This window comes from Palaemon carinicauda, chromosome 22 (assembly GCF_036898095.1).
Source record: "Palaemon carinicauda isolate YSFRI2023 chromosome 22, ASM3689809v2, whole genome shotgun sequence".
Taxonomy (NCBI): domain Eukaryota; kingdom Metazoa; phylum Arthropoda; class Malacostraca; order Decapoda; family Palaemonidae; genus Palaemon; species Palaemon carinicauda.
The window spans coordinates 27,722,232-27,737,320 of NC_090746.1; the positions used below are offsets into that span (position 1 = coordinate 27,722,232).

General features: G+C 43.0%; 1 protein-coding gene across 8 annotated transcripts in view; it reads right to left on the reverse strand.

The window, feature by feature from the left end:
- The window catches only part of LOC137616382 (RNA-binding region-containing protein 3-like), a 370,102-nt gene that overhangs the window by 64,029 nt on the left and 290,984 nt on the right, over positions 1 to 15,089 (reverse strand). For all 8 annotated transcript variants that reach the window (XM_068346072.1, XM_068346074.1, XM_068346078.1 and 5 more), the window contains 2 exons: positions 12,696 to 13,390; positions 12,376 to 12,529 (listed from right to left, as the gene is read on the reverse strand). In XM_068346072.1, coding sequence (XP_068202173.1) covers positions 12,376 to 12,529; positions 12,696 to 13,390 — 849 coding nt within the window. The remainder of the gene's footprint in view (positions 1 to 12,375; positions 12,530 to 12,695; positions 13,391 to 15,089) is intronic.

Sequence of the window (15,089 nt, forward strand, 5' to 3'; positions counted from 1 at the left end):
TGATGAGGTGTTCCACTGACCACAACCATAGCTCCAGCCATGAATTATCCTGCATGGCATACTTTGCTACTTTCTCCATGTTCAGGTACAATATCTGCTGCTGATAAGGTGACCGGGAGGCCTGAAAATCTATTTTAGGAGACTCCTTTTGAAAAGGCCTCTATTGATGGATCTAGTGGTAGGGCTGGAAGAGGCTCATCTGACACCTCATAGTAACCCCTCTGCTGAACGAAAGGAGGTGGAAGGAGTTTTGAGGGTGAACCTGCTCAAAGTGAGCTGTTAGAGCCAGGTATCTGGTCAAAAGCCGTCTTCCTTGCTCCTTTAACCCCTTAGAACAGGGCAAAGTTGCACTGGGCTTGGGAGAAAGTTACATTGCAAATTTCCCATTTAAAATGCTTGAAAAATTACAAGGAAAGAATGAATTGAAAACATTCCTTCAAAATGAATAGCTTTAAAACCATCCCTGAAGAGAATAGATGAAAAATTTACCTTGAAAAACATGACAGGCTGAAACATTCACTGGATATACAGTTAGCACTACAAGATCCCCTTGAAAAGGTGTGTTGAGAATCATCCCAGGGCAAATGTAGACTTAAAACATTTCTTGAAAAAGGGAATGATTTGAAAACTTCCCAGAAAATGTAGTTGAAAATACCCCTTGAAATAAAAACATTACAAAAAGACCCTTTTCTTTGTATTCCGCCACTGCTTTCCATCAGCCTTTCCACCTTCATCTGTACTATGCTGTACTGTATTTAGAAAATCTATGGCAAATTCAAAAGTACAAACCTTTTCACTGCATTTGATATGATGTACATTATTTCACTAATACCTTCTAATATAAAATAAAATCTGAATTAATAAGCATTTTGTTTTTTTCAATGATACTCACACTGATATTGTATTAGATACAGCTCTATACTTAAGTTTTTAAAATATTTACAGTACCCAAGGGGTGTCACAATGTTATAAAAAGGTTTAAGATATGTGCTCTCTTTTTATTACCATTTCTTATGTGAAACCACATTTGGCTTACTGAATAAAATAATAAAACAAACAGTAGCCCCCTGCGGCCGCGGGGGCATGAAACGGATTTTGAGCGAAGCGAAAAATCTATTTTTGGGCGAGATACCCATGTCGTCCTGATGGAAGGTTCCTATAAGTAGCTTCCTAGGGTGTATTTGACTACAGTGATATTCCCAGAGAATTTACCTTTAGGTCTCCAGAATACTAACTCCTGGCTCTCGAAATCCATAAGCTGGAAAAAATTTAACGAAGAAGCAATTTTCCTAGGATCATGACCTGTGGGTGTACTGTCAGGATCCGCTCTGCGGGTGAAGTAGGTGATCTTCGCCTTTAGTTGTTTCAGGGATAAGTTTGAGCCCGATGTTTCTCCTTTAAAGAGCTGTCCTCCCCTGAAGTCTGAAGTTCTGCGAAGATAGACCTTTAGACTCTCCACTGGACACAGCGAGACATCTTCCTTCAGAGGGCAGATTCTCCAGGGACCCCACCTCTTAGTGGGTAGCTCATTCTTGGCGAGAAACGTTGGGTCGGGAAAGAGATTTAGCTCTCCCGTTTCAGCAAACTGGATATGGCCTTCTTCCCTAGACAAGGTCACAATCTCACTAACTCTAGCCCCTGAGGCTAGAGCAAACAAGAAAATAACTTTTTGAGTCAAATCTTTCAAAGACCAAGTATCGTTGTCCAAACTTGATGCAAAGTGTAGTACCTTATACAAAGACCATGAGATGGGCCTTGGAGGTGCTGCAGGCCTGAACCTGGTACAGGCCTTAGGGATTTTGTTAAAAATCTCATTTGACAAGTCTACTTGGAAAGCATAAAGCAAAGGCCTAGTTAAGGCAGATTTACACGTAGTTATCGTGTTGGCTGCTAAACCTTGTTCACGAAGGTGAATAAAGAAAGACAAGCAGAAATCCATCGAGATTTCCTTTGGATTTCTTGCCTTGACAAAGGCCACCCACTTCTTCCAAGATGACTCGTATTGCCTTTTGGTAGATTTTGACTTATATTCCTCTAAGAAGTCTATACTTTCTTTCGAGATCCCAAACCTTTTCTTTAATGCTAGGGAGAGAAAATCATGAGATGAAGGTCTTGGGTTTTCTGTAATGAGACAGAACTGGGTCCGGCAGGGGAATCAGCCTCGGCTGTAATTCCAAAATTAAAGGGAACCAGTTGCTCCGGGGCCACTTGGTTGCCACTAGGGCTGCTGTTCCTTGAAAAGATCTCAGCTTGTTGAGGACCTTCATCAGCAGGTTGGGTGGAGGGAACAGGTAAACCCTGGTTCATTTGTTCCAGTCGAGGGACATGGCATCCACTGCTTCCGCTAGAGGGTCCTCGTACGGGGCCACGTATCGAGGAAGTTTCTTGTTGTCGCTCGTTGCAAAGAGGTCGATCTGCAGTTCCGGGACTTGATGTAAGATGAAGGAGAATGATCTTGCGTCTAGGAACCATTCTGACTCAATTGGAGTTATCCTGGATAGAGCGTCCGCTGTCACATTGCGGAACCCCTGAAGGTGAATTGCTGACAAGTGCCATCTCTCCTTTTCCGCTAAGTGAAAGATGGCCAACATCACTTGGTTGAGTTGAGGCGATCTCGAGCCTTGACGATTCAGACATCTCATTACCACCTCGCTGTCCAGAATCAGTCTTATGTGGACTGAAGGGCGAGGGGATAATTCCTTCAGTGTGAGGAAGACTGCCATGGCCTCCAAAATGTTGATATGGAAGGTCTTGAATAAAGGGGACCAAGTTCCTTGAACTCTACGTTGATGAGAGTGACCTCCCCATCCTTCCAATGATGCATCCATGTGGATGATGACTGAGGGTGGAGGCGGTTGCAGAGGTGTTGACCTCTTGAAGTTTCTGGCCTCCGACCATGGCAGGAGAAGTGATCGTAGCCGAATCGGTATTGGTCTTCTTAGATCTCTTCGAGCGTTTGATGCGTATCTTCTCCAGACTCCTGATGCATCTTTCAGCTGCGCTCTTAACGCTGGGTCTGTCACTGATGCAAACTGAAGGGAGCCCAGCACTCTCTCCTGTTGGCGTCTTGAAATCCTGTCGGGTTTTAGAAGTATCTTGACAGATCCAGCTATCTCTCTCCTCTTCTTTAATGGAATGGAGAGACGATGTGACTAAGTCCCAATGTATGCCTAGCCATTGGAATTTCTGAGCTGGAGATAATAGAGAATTTTTGGTGTTGATCTTGAATCCTAGATGTTCCAGGAACTGGATCACTTTCTTGGATACTTGCATGCATTTCGACTCAGATGCTGCCCACACCAGCCAATCGTCCAGATAGGATACCACCTGGATGCCTTATAGGCGTAGTTGTTGAACGACTGCTTCTGCAAGCTTCGTGAAGATCCTTGGGGCTATGTTTAGTCCGAAGGGCATGGCTCTGAAAGCGTACTTTCTTCTTTGTAGCCTGAATCCTAGGTAGGAGGAGAGTTGGCGATTGATCGGAATGTGCCAATAGGCATCTGCCATGTCTATGGAGACTGTGCATGCCCTTTTGGGCAACACGGCCCTTATGTCTTGAAGGGTTAGCATCTTGAACTTATCGTTCTCGATAAACTTGTTGAGTTGCGACAAATCCAGAATGACTACTCTGAGTTTGTCGGAGTCCATCCTGGGAACACAAAAAAGCCTTCCTTGGAATTTGATGGACTTTGCCCTCTTTATCACCCGTTTGCTCGAGAGCTCTCGGGTATATTCTTCCAGAACGGGGGTGGAGTGTTGGAAGAACTGAGGAAATGATGTTGGAGCTGTCTTCCAGCTCCAACCTAGTCCGTTCTTGATTAGGCTGTGGGCCCAGGGATCGAAGGTCCAACGATCCCGGAAGAGTAGGAGTCTTTCTCCTACCAGAAGCATCTCATTGCTTCTGGTTTCCGGAGGGCTTGCCTCCTCGACCGTGTGCTCCCCTGCCCCCTCTTCCTCTCAAAGGATGTCTAGAGGAATCTCTACCTGACCCCCTACCTTTAGGACGAAAGGTGGTGGTCTGCCTCTCATAGACGGAGTAAAGGCTGGTGACTGAGTCACCACCTGCTGGGGTACCATCTGGTAGGTGGGTTGGGGCTGTGCCACCATTTGTGGCACCGCGGTCACAGGAAGTTGTTGATATCTAGCAGGGCGAGATGGCACTCTTGGCCTCTTTGTCTTCCTCTTCGGTTGGGGACCCTCATCCAGAGAAGACTTCCTCTTAGCCGACATGCCCCACTTCTGGAGAAGATTTCTATTCTCCATGGCGGCCTTGTCGACTATTTCTTTGACTAAATAGTTTGGGAATAGGTCTTTCCCCCAGATATTGGAAGATATCAACTTCCTGGGCTCGTGTTTGACCGCAGCCGAGGCAAACACGAACTCTCTACAAGCCCTTCTTGCCCTAACAAAGTTGTAGAAGTCTTTAGTTAGGGTTGCCAAATGTGTTTTGGCCATGACCATGAACATATCCGGAGATCTCTGTTCACTGGCCATTGCCTCCATGGACACCTGGAGGGACAGAGAGGCAGCAAGCCTCTCCTTTGTATCATGTTCTCTGCGCAGGAGAAACTTGACAACTTGGGGAGGTTTTCGCTGAACTGACGTCCAGCGATATCAGCCTCTAACTTCCCAACTGAGAAGGTAAGCTGAATATCCTTTCAGTCCTTGTGATCCGTTGGCAAGGCTAGGGAAAGGAGCCTACACTCCTCCAGTGTAGGGCATGGTTTCCCAGCTTCCACTGCCTTAATCACCGCCTTAAACCCTTTTTCCGCAAAGGGGAAGGCCATAGTTGCTGGAGCAAGAAAAGAGGGATGTTTCTTGCTCAGGGCCGGCACCTTCGAATTGGTGAAGCCCCTGTCCTTCAAACTGCTGGCTAACAAAGCCTGAGCCTTCGTATGGTCAAGCACTCTGTCTCCTCCTTGGTCTCTGTCTCCTCCTTGGATACAGATTCCACCCTTAGACGAACGAAGCAGTCTGGATAGGACTCAAAGCTGGGCCAGAACTCAATGTCCTCGATAAGGACAGCTCCCAGCTTCTCTGAAATAAAGTTCTTACTGTTTGTAATCGGCATGTACTCGGCATGCCTCCATGGGTTCACCTTGGAACACGAGGGAAGATCCTTTACGTTGAGTCTACTTTGAGATCCACGGGTCGCTGTCAGCTGAAGAATCTCCTTCCTGAACGCAGCTTCCCTTTGTTCGCTCTTCTTCTCGAACATCTCTATCATAGCTTTGATGGCAGACAGGGTGTTGTCCGACCTTTCGGGTTGAGGAGCGGAGGACGTAGAGGGCACGGGTTCTGGGGCAGGAACTGACGAAATAGAGACTGTTTCGACTTCACCTCCTCCGTCTCTAGAGCCAACGTTGACTCCTCCTCTTGACCTTCCGCGCACGTTGCAGAAGACGCTGTTGCACTTCACATGGTCCTCCTGTAAAGAGAGGAAAATAAAATGAGTATAACGTAGTCTATCTCACTAGATACTAATAAATATTATAATAATATTTTCCATTTTACTTTATTGCATATAGCTTAGGATAGGTAAGCTAGAAATGAAATAGTTAAGACACATACGTGTGTTTCCCGCCCAGCCAATTGCTCCTCCTCAGGAGGCCCGGTGGAAAAGTCTAGCCCATTGATTCTTAACCTTGTCGGAGGTACTGAACCCCGCAAGTGTCATATGTACACTCATCGAACCCTTCATAGTTGGAAATATATATATATATATATATATATATATATATATATATATATATATATATATATATCATATAGGTAAATTAAATAAATAGAAAAATAAAAAGAAAGTTACACCTAAATATACCAGCATATATTTCAAATTCAAGACATAGGTATATATTGTATTAATGCACAATATGAACCATGCATCATTTGCACACAGAATCACTGTGTTCAAGGAACAAAATCAACAAATGAACCTCACACAAAAACATAATGAATCCTTATTGCAAATCAATCTTACATTTGCTGATGCCTCCGCCGAACCCCTGAGACTGCTTCACCGAACCCCTGGGGTTCGATCGAACACAGGTTAAGAACCACTGGTCTAGCCTATAAGGATAGAGTAGTGTAAACACCACCCACTTCCAAAAGGATTAATAATGAGGGTCATAAATAACTGATCATCTATCAGTATAAAGAAAGGGAATTCCTTTCCCAATCTTAAAAGGTTTTAACGATAGACTGAGCCTGGACACACAGAGTATGTTGGAAAATTTAACTACTGTATACTTTTATACCATAGTTTTCTGTCTGCAGTATACTCTATACTACAGATGTACGGGCTACTGTATATACATATACCGTAGTTGCTGCCGGCATGCAATTCAACTGACACAATATTGATAATTTTTATGGCCGGCGGCCCACCGGATTGCCAGGGGCTTGCTGGACACCGGCAGGTAACTGGCTGTCAGCACACTATCCCAGCCAGCATTCAATGTGACAGGGTAGTGGCCAGTATACCAGACTCGGCCAGCTCTCGCCGGCAAAATCAGATGTGACAGTGAATTAACGGCTGTCGGACCACAAGCATCTTGCCGGCAAGGTTAGTGGCCGGCAGTCGCCAGTTGGGTTAGTAGCTGGCGGCACTAGCCAGTAGAGAGAGAGAGAGAGAAAGCAAGGAGAGAAGGGTGATGTAAGAGCACTGTATCACTTCCTTCCTCCGGAAGGAAGGTTCTAATGGAAGGGGAGAATATAGGATAATCAAGCTTCCACCCATCCACCTCCGTGCCGGTATTTGCCGGTCATAGGATGTGAATGGCAGCCCAAGGGAGGACTGAAGAACACTCTAAAGCAAATGGGTCCGGCAGCTAGACCTGCCGATACAGCTATCCCGGAGCTCCATGTCCGATAGGGAAGCTATACAACTAGGCCATACAGGTAGAAGCCCAAGCCGGCCCTACAGCCTGCCGGCAAACGTCGAGATTGTAGGACTACGGCCACAGGGATGTGATGGCTAGGCCATCACTAAAGGACAGAATGGGGAGGGGAAAGGGTCCTGTATAAGGTGTGAGAGGAGCCGGCAGCATGTCGGCCCTACCATACCAAGAGGAAGCTCTGTTTCAGTATCGGCGTCATCCTAGGCGGACGCAGAATACATTCCCCAGCCTAGGGTCTGCCAATACAGTAAGGGGGCCGGCAATCATCTAGCCGCCACCCTCAATTATATGCCAACTAACAAGATCCGACAGAGGAGTACATTCACCCTGTCGACAGTTGCCGGCACACGACAAGTACTCAGAGGTTCTGACCCAAACCCAAAGCTCACCATCAGTAGCTAGGTGAAGGGGCAGAAAAACCCTAGCCTAACCTTGCCTGAATGACAATTCGAGGCAAGATCAACTAGGATTGTAGCTATAGGCTACACTCAGAGGGAGGGAGGGATTACCCTTTATATGAGGGTAACCGGGGAGATTGTATGAAAGTATACTAAAGCCACTAGGCTACTAGCCTAGCGACAGTGAGATCGACTACCTAACTCATCGAAGCTCTCTTGTATACTATCTTAGAAGAGGAAATTTTATATGCAATCCATATATCTTACATGTATAAATTGCCTATTGTTTTCATTTAAATTTAATAGCACCAGAAACACTTATTATATCATGCAAGAGAGTAAACTATAACGCCTAGGCTAGGAAGTCTAGCGTAAACAAGATCGGCTACCAATTTGCCGAAACTAATGTGAATACTATCGGCATAATAAAATTAATTCCTAGCAATGAAGACTAAATAGCTAATTATTTTTATTTAAGCTATTATACCGGGAAAGACGTTCTGGCTAACTAAATAACTCATGCGTTACGAACGACGGCGCCTCAGGTCTAGGCAATAGCTCTGCCAGAAAATTAGTTTAATTCAAATTAATTTTTTACTTTACGGCCAGAGCTAAATTTATACAGCATATGAACCAAATACTCAACTTTCCAGAGGCAGAAGCTGGAGATTGCATGATAAATCCTATAACGAGAGAGCACTGGGAAAATCCACCGAGCTGAAGCTCTACAGAAAAAGGAATAAAGATGGCCAACGATTATGGTGCCATCTGAGTACTCAAACAGTAAGGAGGAAGGAGAATTTTATAACGGCTCCTCTTTTATTTTGCCACTTTTCCCCCTCAAAGCGTAAACGCTATGCGGGGTGAAGATTGCTATGGGGTGTGTCAAGAATAAGTCCCCTGATATTGTGCGATATCCTAAAAGGAAACTTTAAGGATATTCACGCCAGGAGTTAGAATTCTGGAGATCTTAAGTTAAATTCTCTGGGAATATCACTGTAGTAAAATATACCCTAGGAAGCTACTTCAAGGAACCTTCCATCAGGACGATCGGTGTCAATGACCTCAGATGTCAGGATGCCTGAAAACTTTAAATCAATCAATCAATCAATCCATCAGGACGACATGGCCTGAACCCAAAAAATCCCTTGTTATTAAGGAATGCTACCAAAGGATATTTCATATTTACTACTACAAGAAAACAATTATTACTTGATCTATCATTTTCAAATTAGCCGATTAATTCCAATAGTTTACTTGAAATGCTTCTCTCATATTTTATTTACTTGTACTGTGAGTTGAATCGTATAACGTTAACCGGAGTTTCATCCATGTTCCTGATGTGCGATATTTTATAGTTTTTAGCTCTGTGGTGCTTGATTATAAAGCCTCAATAGAGACTTAGCAAAGAAACAAAGACTTCATTTATGAGAGAGAGAGAGAGAGAGAGAGAGAGAGAGAGAGAGAGAGAGAGAGAGAGAGAGAGAGAGAGAGAGAGAGAGAGAGAGGGGGGGGCTTACATAAAAAACCAGGCTGTACTTTTTCGCAGCTCCTATACCATCTAGCAGTGGAGATGCTAAGAAGAGCAGAAGACAACTCAGTGTCCCTATCACCCCACTTCATATCAGGCAAACAGAACGTGCTCGTGGATTGAGCACAGCGTCACAGATAGTAGGCTTCGAGTGGTCTTTGAATCATCTAGTAGCCATCAAAGTCCTGACTTTGTGCGGTTCGCCAATTGTGGATCTGTTCGCGACAGGCCTGAACTTCAGGCTCCTACTGTATTGTTCCCATCCTGGATCCTCAACCTCTCTGATAAGATGCATTCCAACAACAGTGAGAGAACATTGACGTACGCATTTCCCCCGTTCTTTCTGATGAGAAGAGTACTGAACAAGACCAGAGGATCCAAGAACCTCTCAATGACACTCATAGCTCAGCTATGGCATCACACAGAATGATTCCTGGACATTCTGCAACTCCTGACAGAGATCCCGAGAGAACTCCCTCCACGACACGATCTACTCAAACAGCCACATGTGAACATCTTTCACAGAGCTGTAGCTTATCTTCGACTTCACGCCTGAAGAGACTATCCAGCACCTCCTCTCTCAGAAAGGCTTTTTGCAAAGGGTTGCAAAGAGGATGTCTGTATACCTGCGAAGATCTTTGGCTTTAGTCTTCTGTGGTTGGTGACATGGAGTGGGTATCTCTCCCCTTGATGCCACTAGTCCAATAATAGCGGAGTTCCTCGTTTACCTTTAGGAGGAAAATCTTCTCTTGGTCTCGGCGGTGAAAGACTACCGCTTATCGTTTAGACTGAAACGAGTTGACATTTCCTCTGCGTTGGAATTGTCTCTCCTCATGTGGAGTTATGAGCTTACCTGCCCCAATCGGAAGTTAGACCTTCTTCATGAAACATGCTTCGCGTCCATCATTCATTGAAGGGTGCTCCCTATGAACCATTAGCGTCACAGATAGTAGGCTTCGAGTGGTCTTTGAATCATTTAGTAGCCAACAAAGTCCTGACTTTGTGGGGTTCACCAATTGTGGCTCTGTTCGCGACGGCCCTGAACTTCAGGCTCCTACTTTATTGTTCCCATCCTGGATCCTCAACCTCTCTGACAGATGCATTCCAACAACGGAAGGGGAACATCGACGTTTACGCATTTCCCCCATTCTTTCTGATGAGAAGATTACTGAACAAGACCAGAGGATCCAAGAACCTCTCTATAACACTGATAGCAATGCTATGGCATCACACAGAATGTTTCCTGGACATTCTGCAACTCCTGACAGAGATCCCGAGAGAACTCCCTCCACGACACGATCTACTCAAACAGCCAAATGTGAACATCTTTCACAGAGCTGTAGCTTATCTCGACTTCACACCTGAAGAGACTATCCAGCACCTCCTTTCTCAGAAAGTCTTTTTGCAACAAGTTGCAAAGAGGATGTCTGGATACCTGCAAAGATCTTCGGCTTCAGTCTTTTGTGGTTGGTGTCGTGGAGTGGGTATCCCTCCCCTCGATGCCACAAGTCCAACAATAGCGGAGTTCCTTGTTTACCTTTGGGAGGAAAATCTTCTTTTGGTCTCAGCGGTAAAAGGCTACCACTTAGCCTTTAGACTGAAATGAGTTGACATTTCCTCTTTGTTGGAATTGTCTCTAATCATATGGAGTTATGAGCTTACTTGCCCCAGATGGAAGTTAGACCTCCTTCATGGAACATGCTACGAGTCCATCAGTCATTGAAGGGTGCTCCCTATGAACCATTACGCCAGTCAACAGATCACCACCTTACTTTGAAGACATTGTTCCTATTCGCCTTGGCATCAGCCAAGAGAATTAACAAACTTCATGGTCTTTCCTACGATGTCGCCCATTCAAGGGGATGGGGGAGGTTAACACTTGGCTTCGTCCCCGAGTTCATTGCTAAGACTCAAAATCCGTGAGTAGCAGATCCTAGATTCGGGTCCTTCAAGAATGGGAGTCTTCATTCTGTAACCAATGACCAAGATCAACTGCTACTTTGCCCAGTGAGGAGTTTGAGGTATTATCTCAAAAGAACTACAGCAGCTTGCCCCCGAGTGTCGGCACTCTTCGTTAGCACGGGGAAGATCAAGAGGAGGATCACAAAGAATACCATCTCTGATTGGATTCACATGATCATAGACCTTTCACTGCATCCTGATCTTTCTCCAGTTAGATGACCCAGAGCTCATAGCATTAGGAAGTCCCTAGCGTTCAAGAGAAACTACTCTGTGATGCAGGTCTTATAAGCAGCGTGTGGAGGCGTCTAACTACCTTCACTGCCCACAACCTGCAAGACGTGACCCACAGGAACATGGAGACGTTCTCCACTGGCCCGGTGGTGGCTGCATAACAAGTGGTTTAAATACCTCAGGTTCCTTGACAGACAAGTAGCAGATGGTTGAGGGCAAAGGTTACTCAGGATTAGTTTGGGTTGCATGTTAGGAATGACTGGCTTTCTTTCTTTCATCTTCCCCTTCATTTGGGAACAGCACCTACGGTTCTCTGCAAGCTGAACTCACCTATCCGCAGGTAAAACCATTTCCCTTGTGTAACCTGGTATAGAAATAGTACTTGCTGTATCCCTATACCCCCCGGCGAGGTGGGATTGGGTAATGTCAATGGTTGGTTCCAAAGATCCATACATGAGGGAGAATTCTTACCTAGACTAAGAATCACACAGATTGGTCAGGCCGCTAACCGTGCGTTGTACAGAATTCAGGGTTTCTCCATGTTACGTGCAGAGAACGTACAGGAAAACCTTGGATCAAATACCAGCCAGTTAGTTCGTACTTCCACCCTCCTATTGGGTAAGTCATCCTTATAAATAGCGTAGGGGTTTGTATTTAGTGTCGGAACAAATGACAAATTTGAAAGTAATTTGCATTTTCCTGACAACACAAACCTGAAGCTACTTATACATTGGCCTGCCATCACCTGTCCCCCAGTAAGTTCTGCCTGCAATCACAAGTGACTAGACAACACAGGTGTGTGTGTGTGAGAGCGGGGTAGCTGCCTACCCCTCCTACCCCCTCGCTAACTAGCGGTAGGGTAGTTACACTTCACTATAAAGGCTTATGGCTAGACTTCCAGCTTCGCCGAAAGTATAATTCCTATAAATAGCTTTAGGTTTGTATCGTTAGGAAAAATACAATTTACTTAAAAAATTTGCCATATTCATAGATTCAGGAGAATTTGCTTACAAGTGAAGTTTTCTTAACGTTGGGAATCCCACTTTCCCACCTTCCCCACCTATTGAAAGCGCATTTATTTTACTTCCGCAAATAAATTCACCTTTCTTAATTTCTTCATTTAAGGAGGATACACTTGGGAATAATTATATGTTTATCCAGACTCAAATCAAATTATATTCATCTCTTAATAAAAGCCATTCACTTCATACCTCTACTCTACATTTAGAAATGAAAATTAACTTAAAACTATGCGAAATGTAGTAATATTATACTTAGACAATACAATACATACCTAAATGTATAATGAATGAAGATTCTGGAAAAAAGTTGAACAAGAAATAGTTTTACTCACTTGCTGGCCTCCTCTTCATTGTGCCAAAACACATAATTGCCATAAATGAACTTTAAATCTGCTTCACTAGTTGTTTTGGCTAAGTTCTTGATATATAATTTAGATGATGGTTCACCTAGTTTATAATTTTTGAAAACTGGCAAAATTGCCCAATCTGAAAAGAATTCCAAGTTATGTCAGTAAACTATGTTAGTAAATAGGAGAACTACGTACTGTTCTTGACATCATGATTATAATAATTTCTATACTGTACAAAATATTCTATAATAAAAAAGTATACTGTGATCTAATTATTCACATAATTACTCCTATCAACATACCTGCTTTATTTATCCTATCATTTTGTAATTCTTCTTTAGATATATATTTTGCCGACTCTCCCTTCCATTCAACAGGATTATCTTGTACAGATTTCTCTTTCAAATGCTTTACTGCTTCCATCTTTCCAAAGCCACCAACTTCTAAATTATCAGAGACAGAACTGATTTCTGTTTCAGAAGGTAATTTTCCTTTTAATTTCAATTCTAATTTTCTAGATTGCAAGCTATCTTTGCTCTCAAATGCTTCACTGATGGATGATCCTACAAGACGTGGGTGAGGCACACAAGTATTTTTTAATAAAGCAAAATTAGGCCTCTTGCTCATTATCTTACTAGGTTTAATGCGTCTTTTGATTTGCTTCGTAATCTTTTGATGTTTAATGCTTTCATCTATATCACTTTCTAATTCAGATTCACTTTCCGACACATCTTTTTCACTGACTTGCATCTCTTCCTCATTATCACTTATACTAACCTGCTCAACATTTGGATTTAAACTATCCACCTCTGAATAAAGGCCCAGCAACTTCAAAACTTCAAGATACTGATGTGGAAGTATTCTAAGGCTTTCAAATGGTGCAGGTAAATTCATTTTGTTCATCAAATGAAGAACTTGAGTATAAAATTTAGGAACAGATATAAGAGCCTGGACAATATTAGCCATGGTGGTAGCTGATGGTGGTGGATACAAGTACCTGAGAAAAATACTATTAATTACTAGAAATGACAATTTACTTGTGAATTGTAAAATTATACAATAAAGTTCTTGATGCCTAATAATTAATAGCTGAATATGAAATGGCTTTGAACATAAAGTGCAATTGTAAACAGGCACTAAAATCACTAACAAAGTATCAAAGCAGACTGCACAAATTCATAACTATTAACTGTATAGTACTGTACTCTTAACATGGGATACACAATCTCATCAGTGAGGAATCTTCTAAACTTTGCAAAAAGAATTTAATCAATACCTATGCCACTTTAGCAATGCAGAATACAATAAGGTGTACCATTTTAATCAAGATGACACCAATTTAGATGGTATCATCAGTTATCTAACAGAAACAGTTTTTGCATGGAATGAAAGAGCAATTCATGTAATCTGAACAACATTTCTAAAAACACTGTTACTTTTAGATAGCCATTTATGAAATGGTAAAATTGAGATACCACCCTATTGAGGGTGACGAAAAGTCTATTTAAATTTCTTGTCATAGAGTAAAGAGAATAGAAAAAGGCATAGATAAATTTGTGCCCTTACGACTAGATACAATACAAATTACCAACAAATACCATCCGTTCTCTCTCTCAACGTTACATTACCTAAGAGGCCCAGAGAAGAGTGTGCTCAACTAGCCAAGACCAAGACTATTCATTTGAAAAAAAATAAGCACTGCAAAATTGATTAAAAGAACAAAGAACTCTCACTCCCTGTAGGTGAGCATGTACATATAAAGTTTAAATAATACTCAAAAGGCAGCCAACACTTCATTTGAAGTCTCATCAGCTGCAAGAGAACAGAGGAGATCTAGAGAAAGGCAATAAGGATTGGATTGGATTTATAAATTTAGGCCAGAAAGCCTGGCACTGGGACTTGGAAGGGCATTCAGTGCCCATGTGCAATGGAAAGAACCCTGCAGTAGCATCCTGAAGAAAAAAATAAGAGGTTGGACAGCAAGATGAAAGAAAGAAAGTGAGAATGGAGATTTAGTAAAAGATTAAAAGGCTAGTGCAGCTACAGGTTAAAAGGATGCTCCACAGACCTTCAAGTAATGTCTATAGTGCACCAGTTGAGGTATACTGATGGCACTAACCCCCTTCAGGGGGAAGATAAAAAGAGTAGAAGTAATGGGTTTTTAAAGAAAAAATAGCCATTTGGTACTAGGGTGCTTTTTATGGCATGGTTATTGATCATTGCTACAGTTTCTGAACTTGGCATATATGCTAATTCTATGCTCTGAGGCAGAGAATAATTACAAACCTTCTTATTTTTACAAGGATTGTGATGGCTTATTGGAAACGTCCTTGACTGGTGACCTCCAGACTGGATTTGAATCTGCTCAAACTCAATTTCTTGTAGTGTCTGCACCCTCACCAACCTCTACACGTTGAGTCATCAGCAGCCATCGCCTGGCCCTACCTTGGGTGGAGAGGGGGACTTGGGCGCTGATCATATGTCTCTAGGGCATTGTCCTGCTTGCCAGGGCAATATCACTGTCCCTTGCCTTTGCCATTCCTAAACGGCCTTTAAACCTTAAATCTTTAAACATACTTTACTGTATTCAGGCAGAAGTCCTAATCTAACATGTAACACTGTACAGGTTTCATAGAGACTGATTGGCATTCCCTAATTTTCAATGTTTAGACAGTATGGGAAAGGGCATTATAATT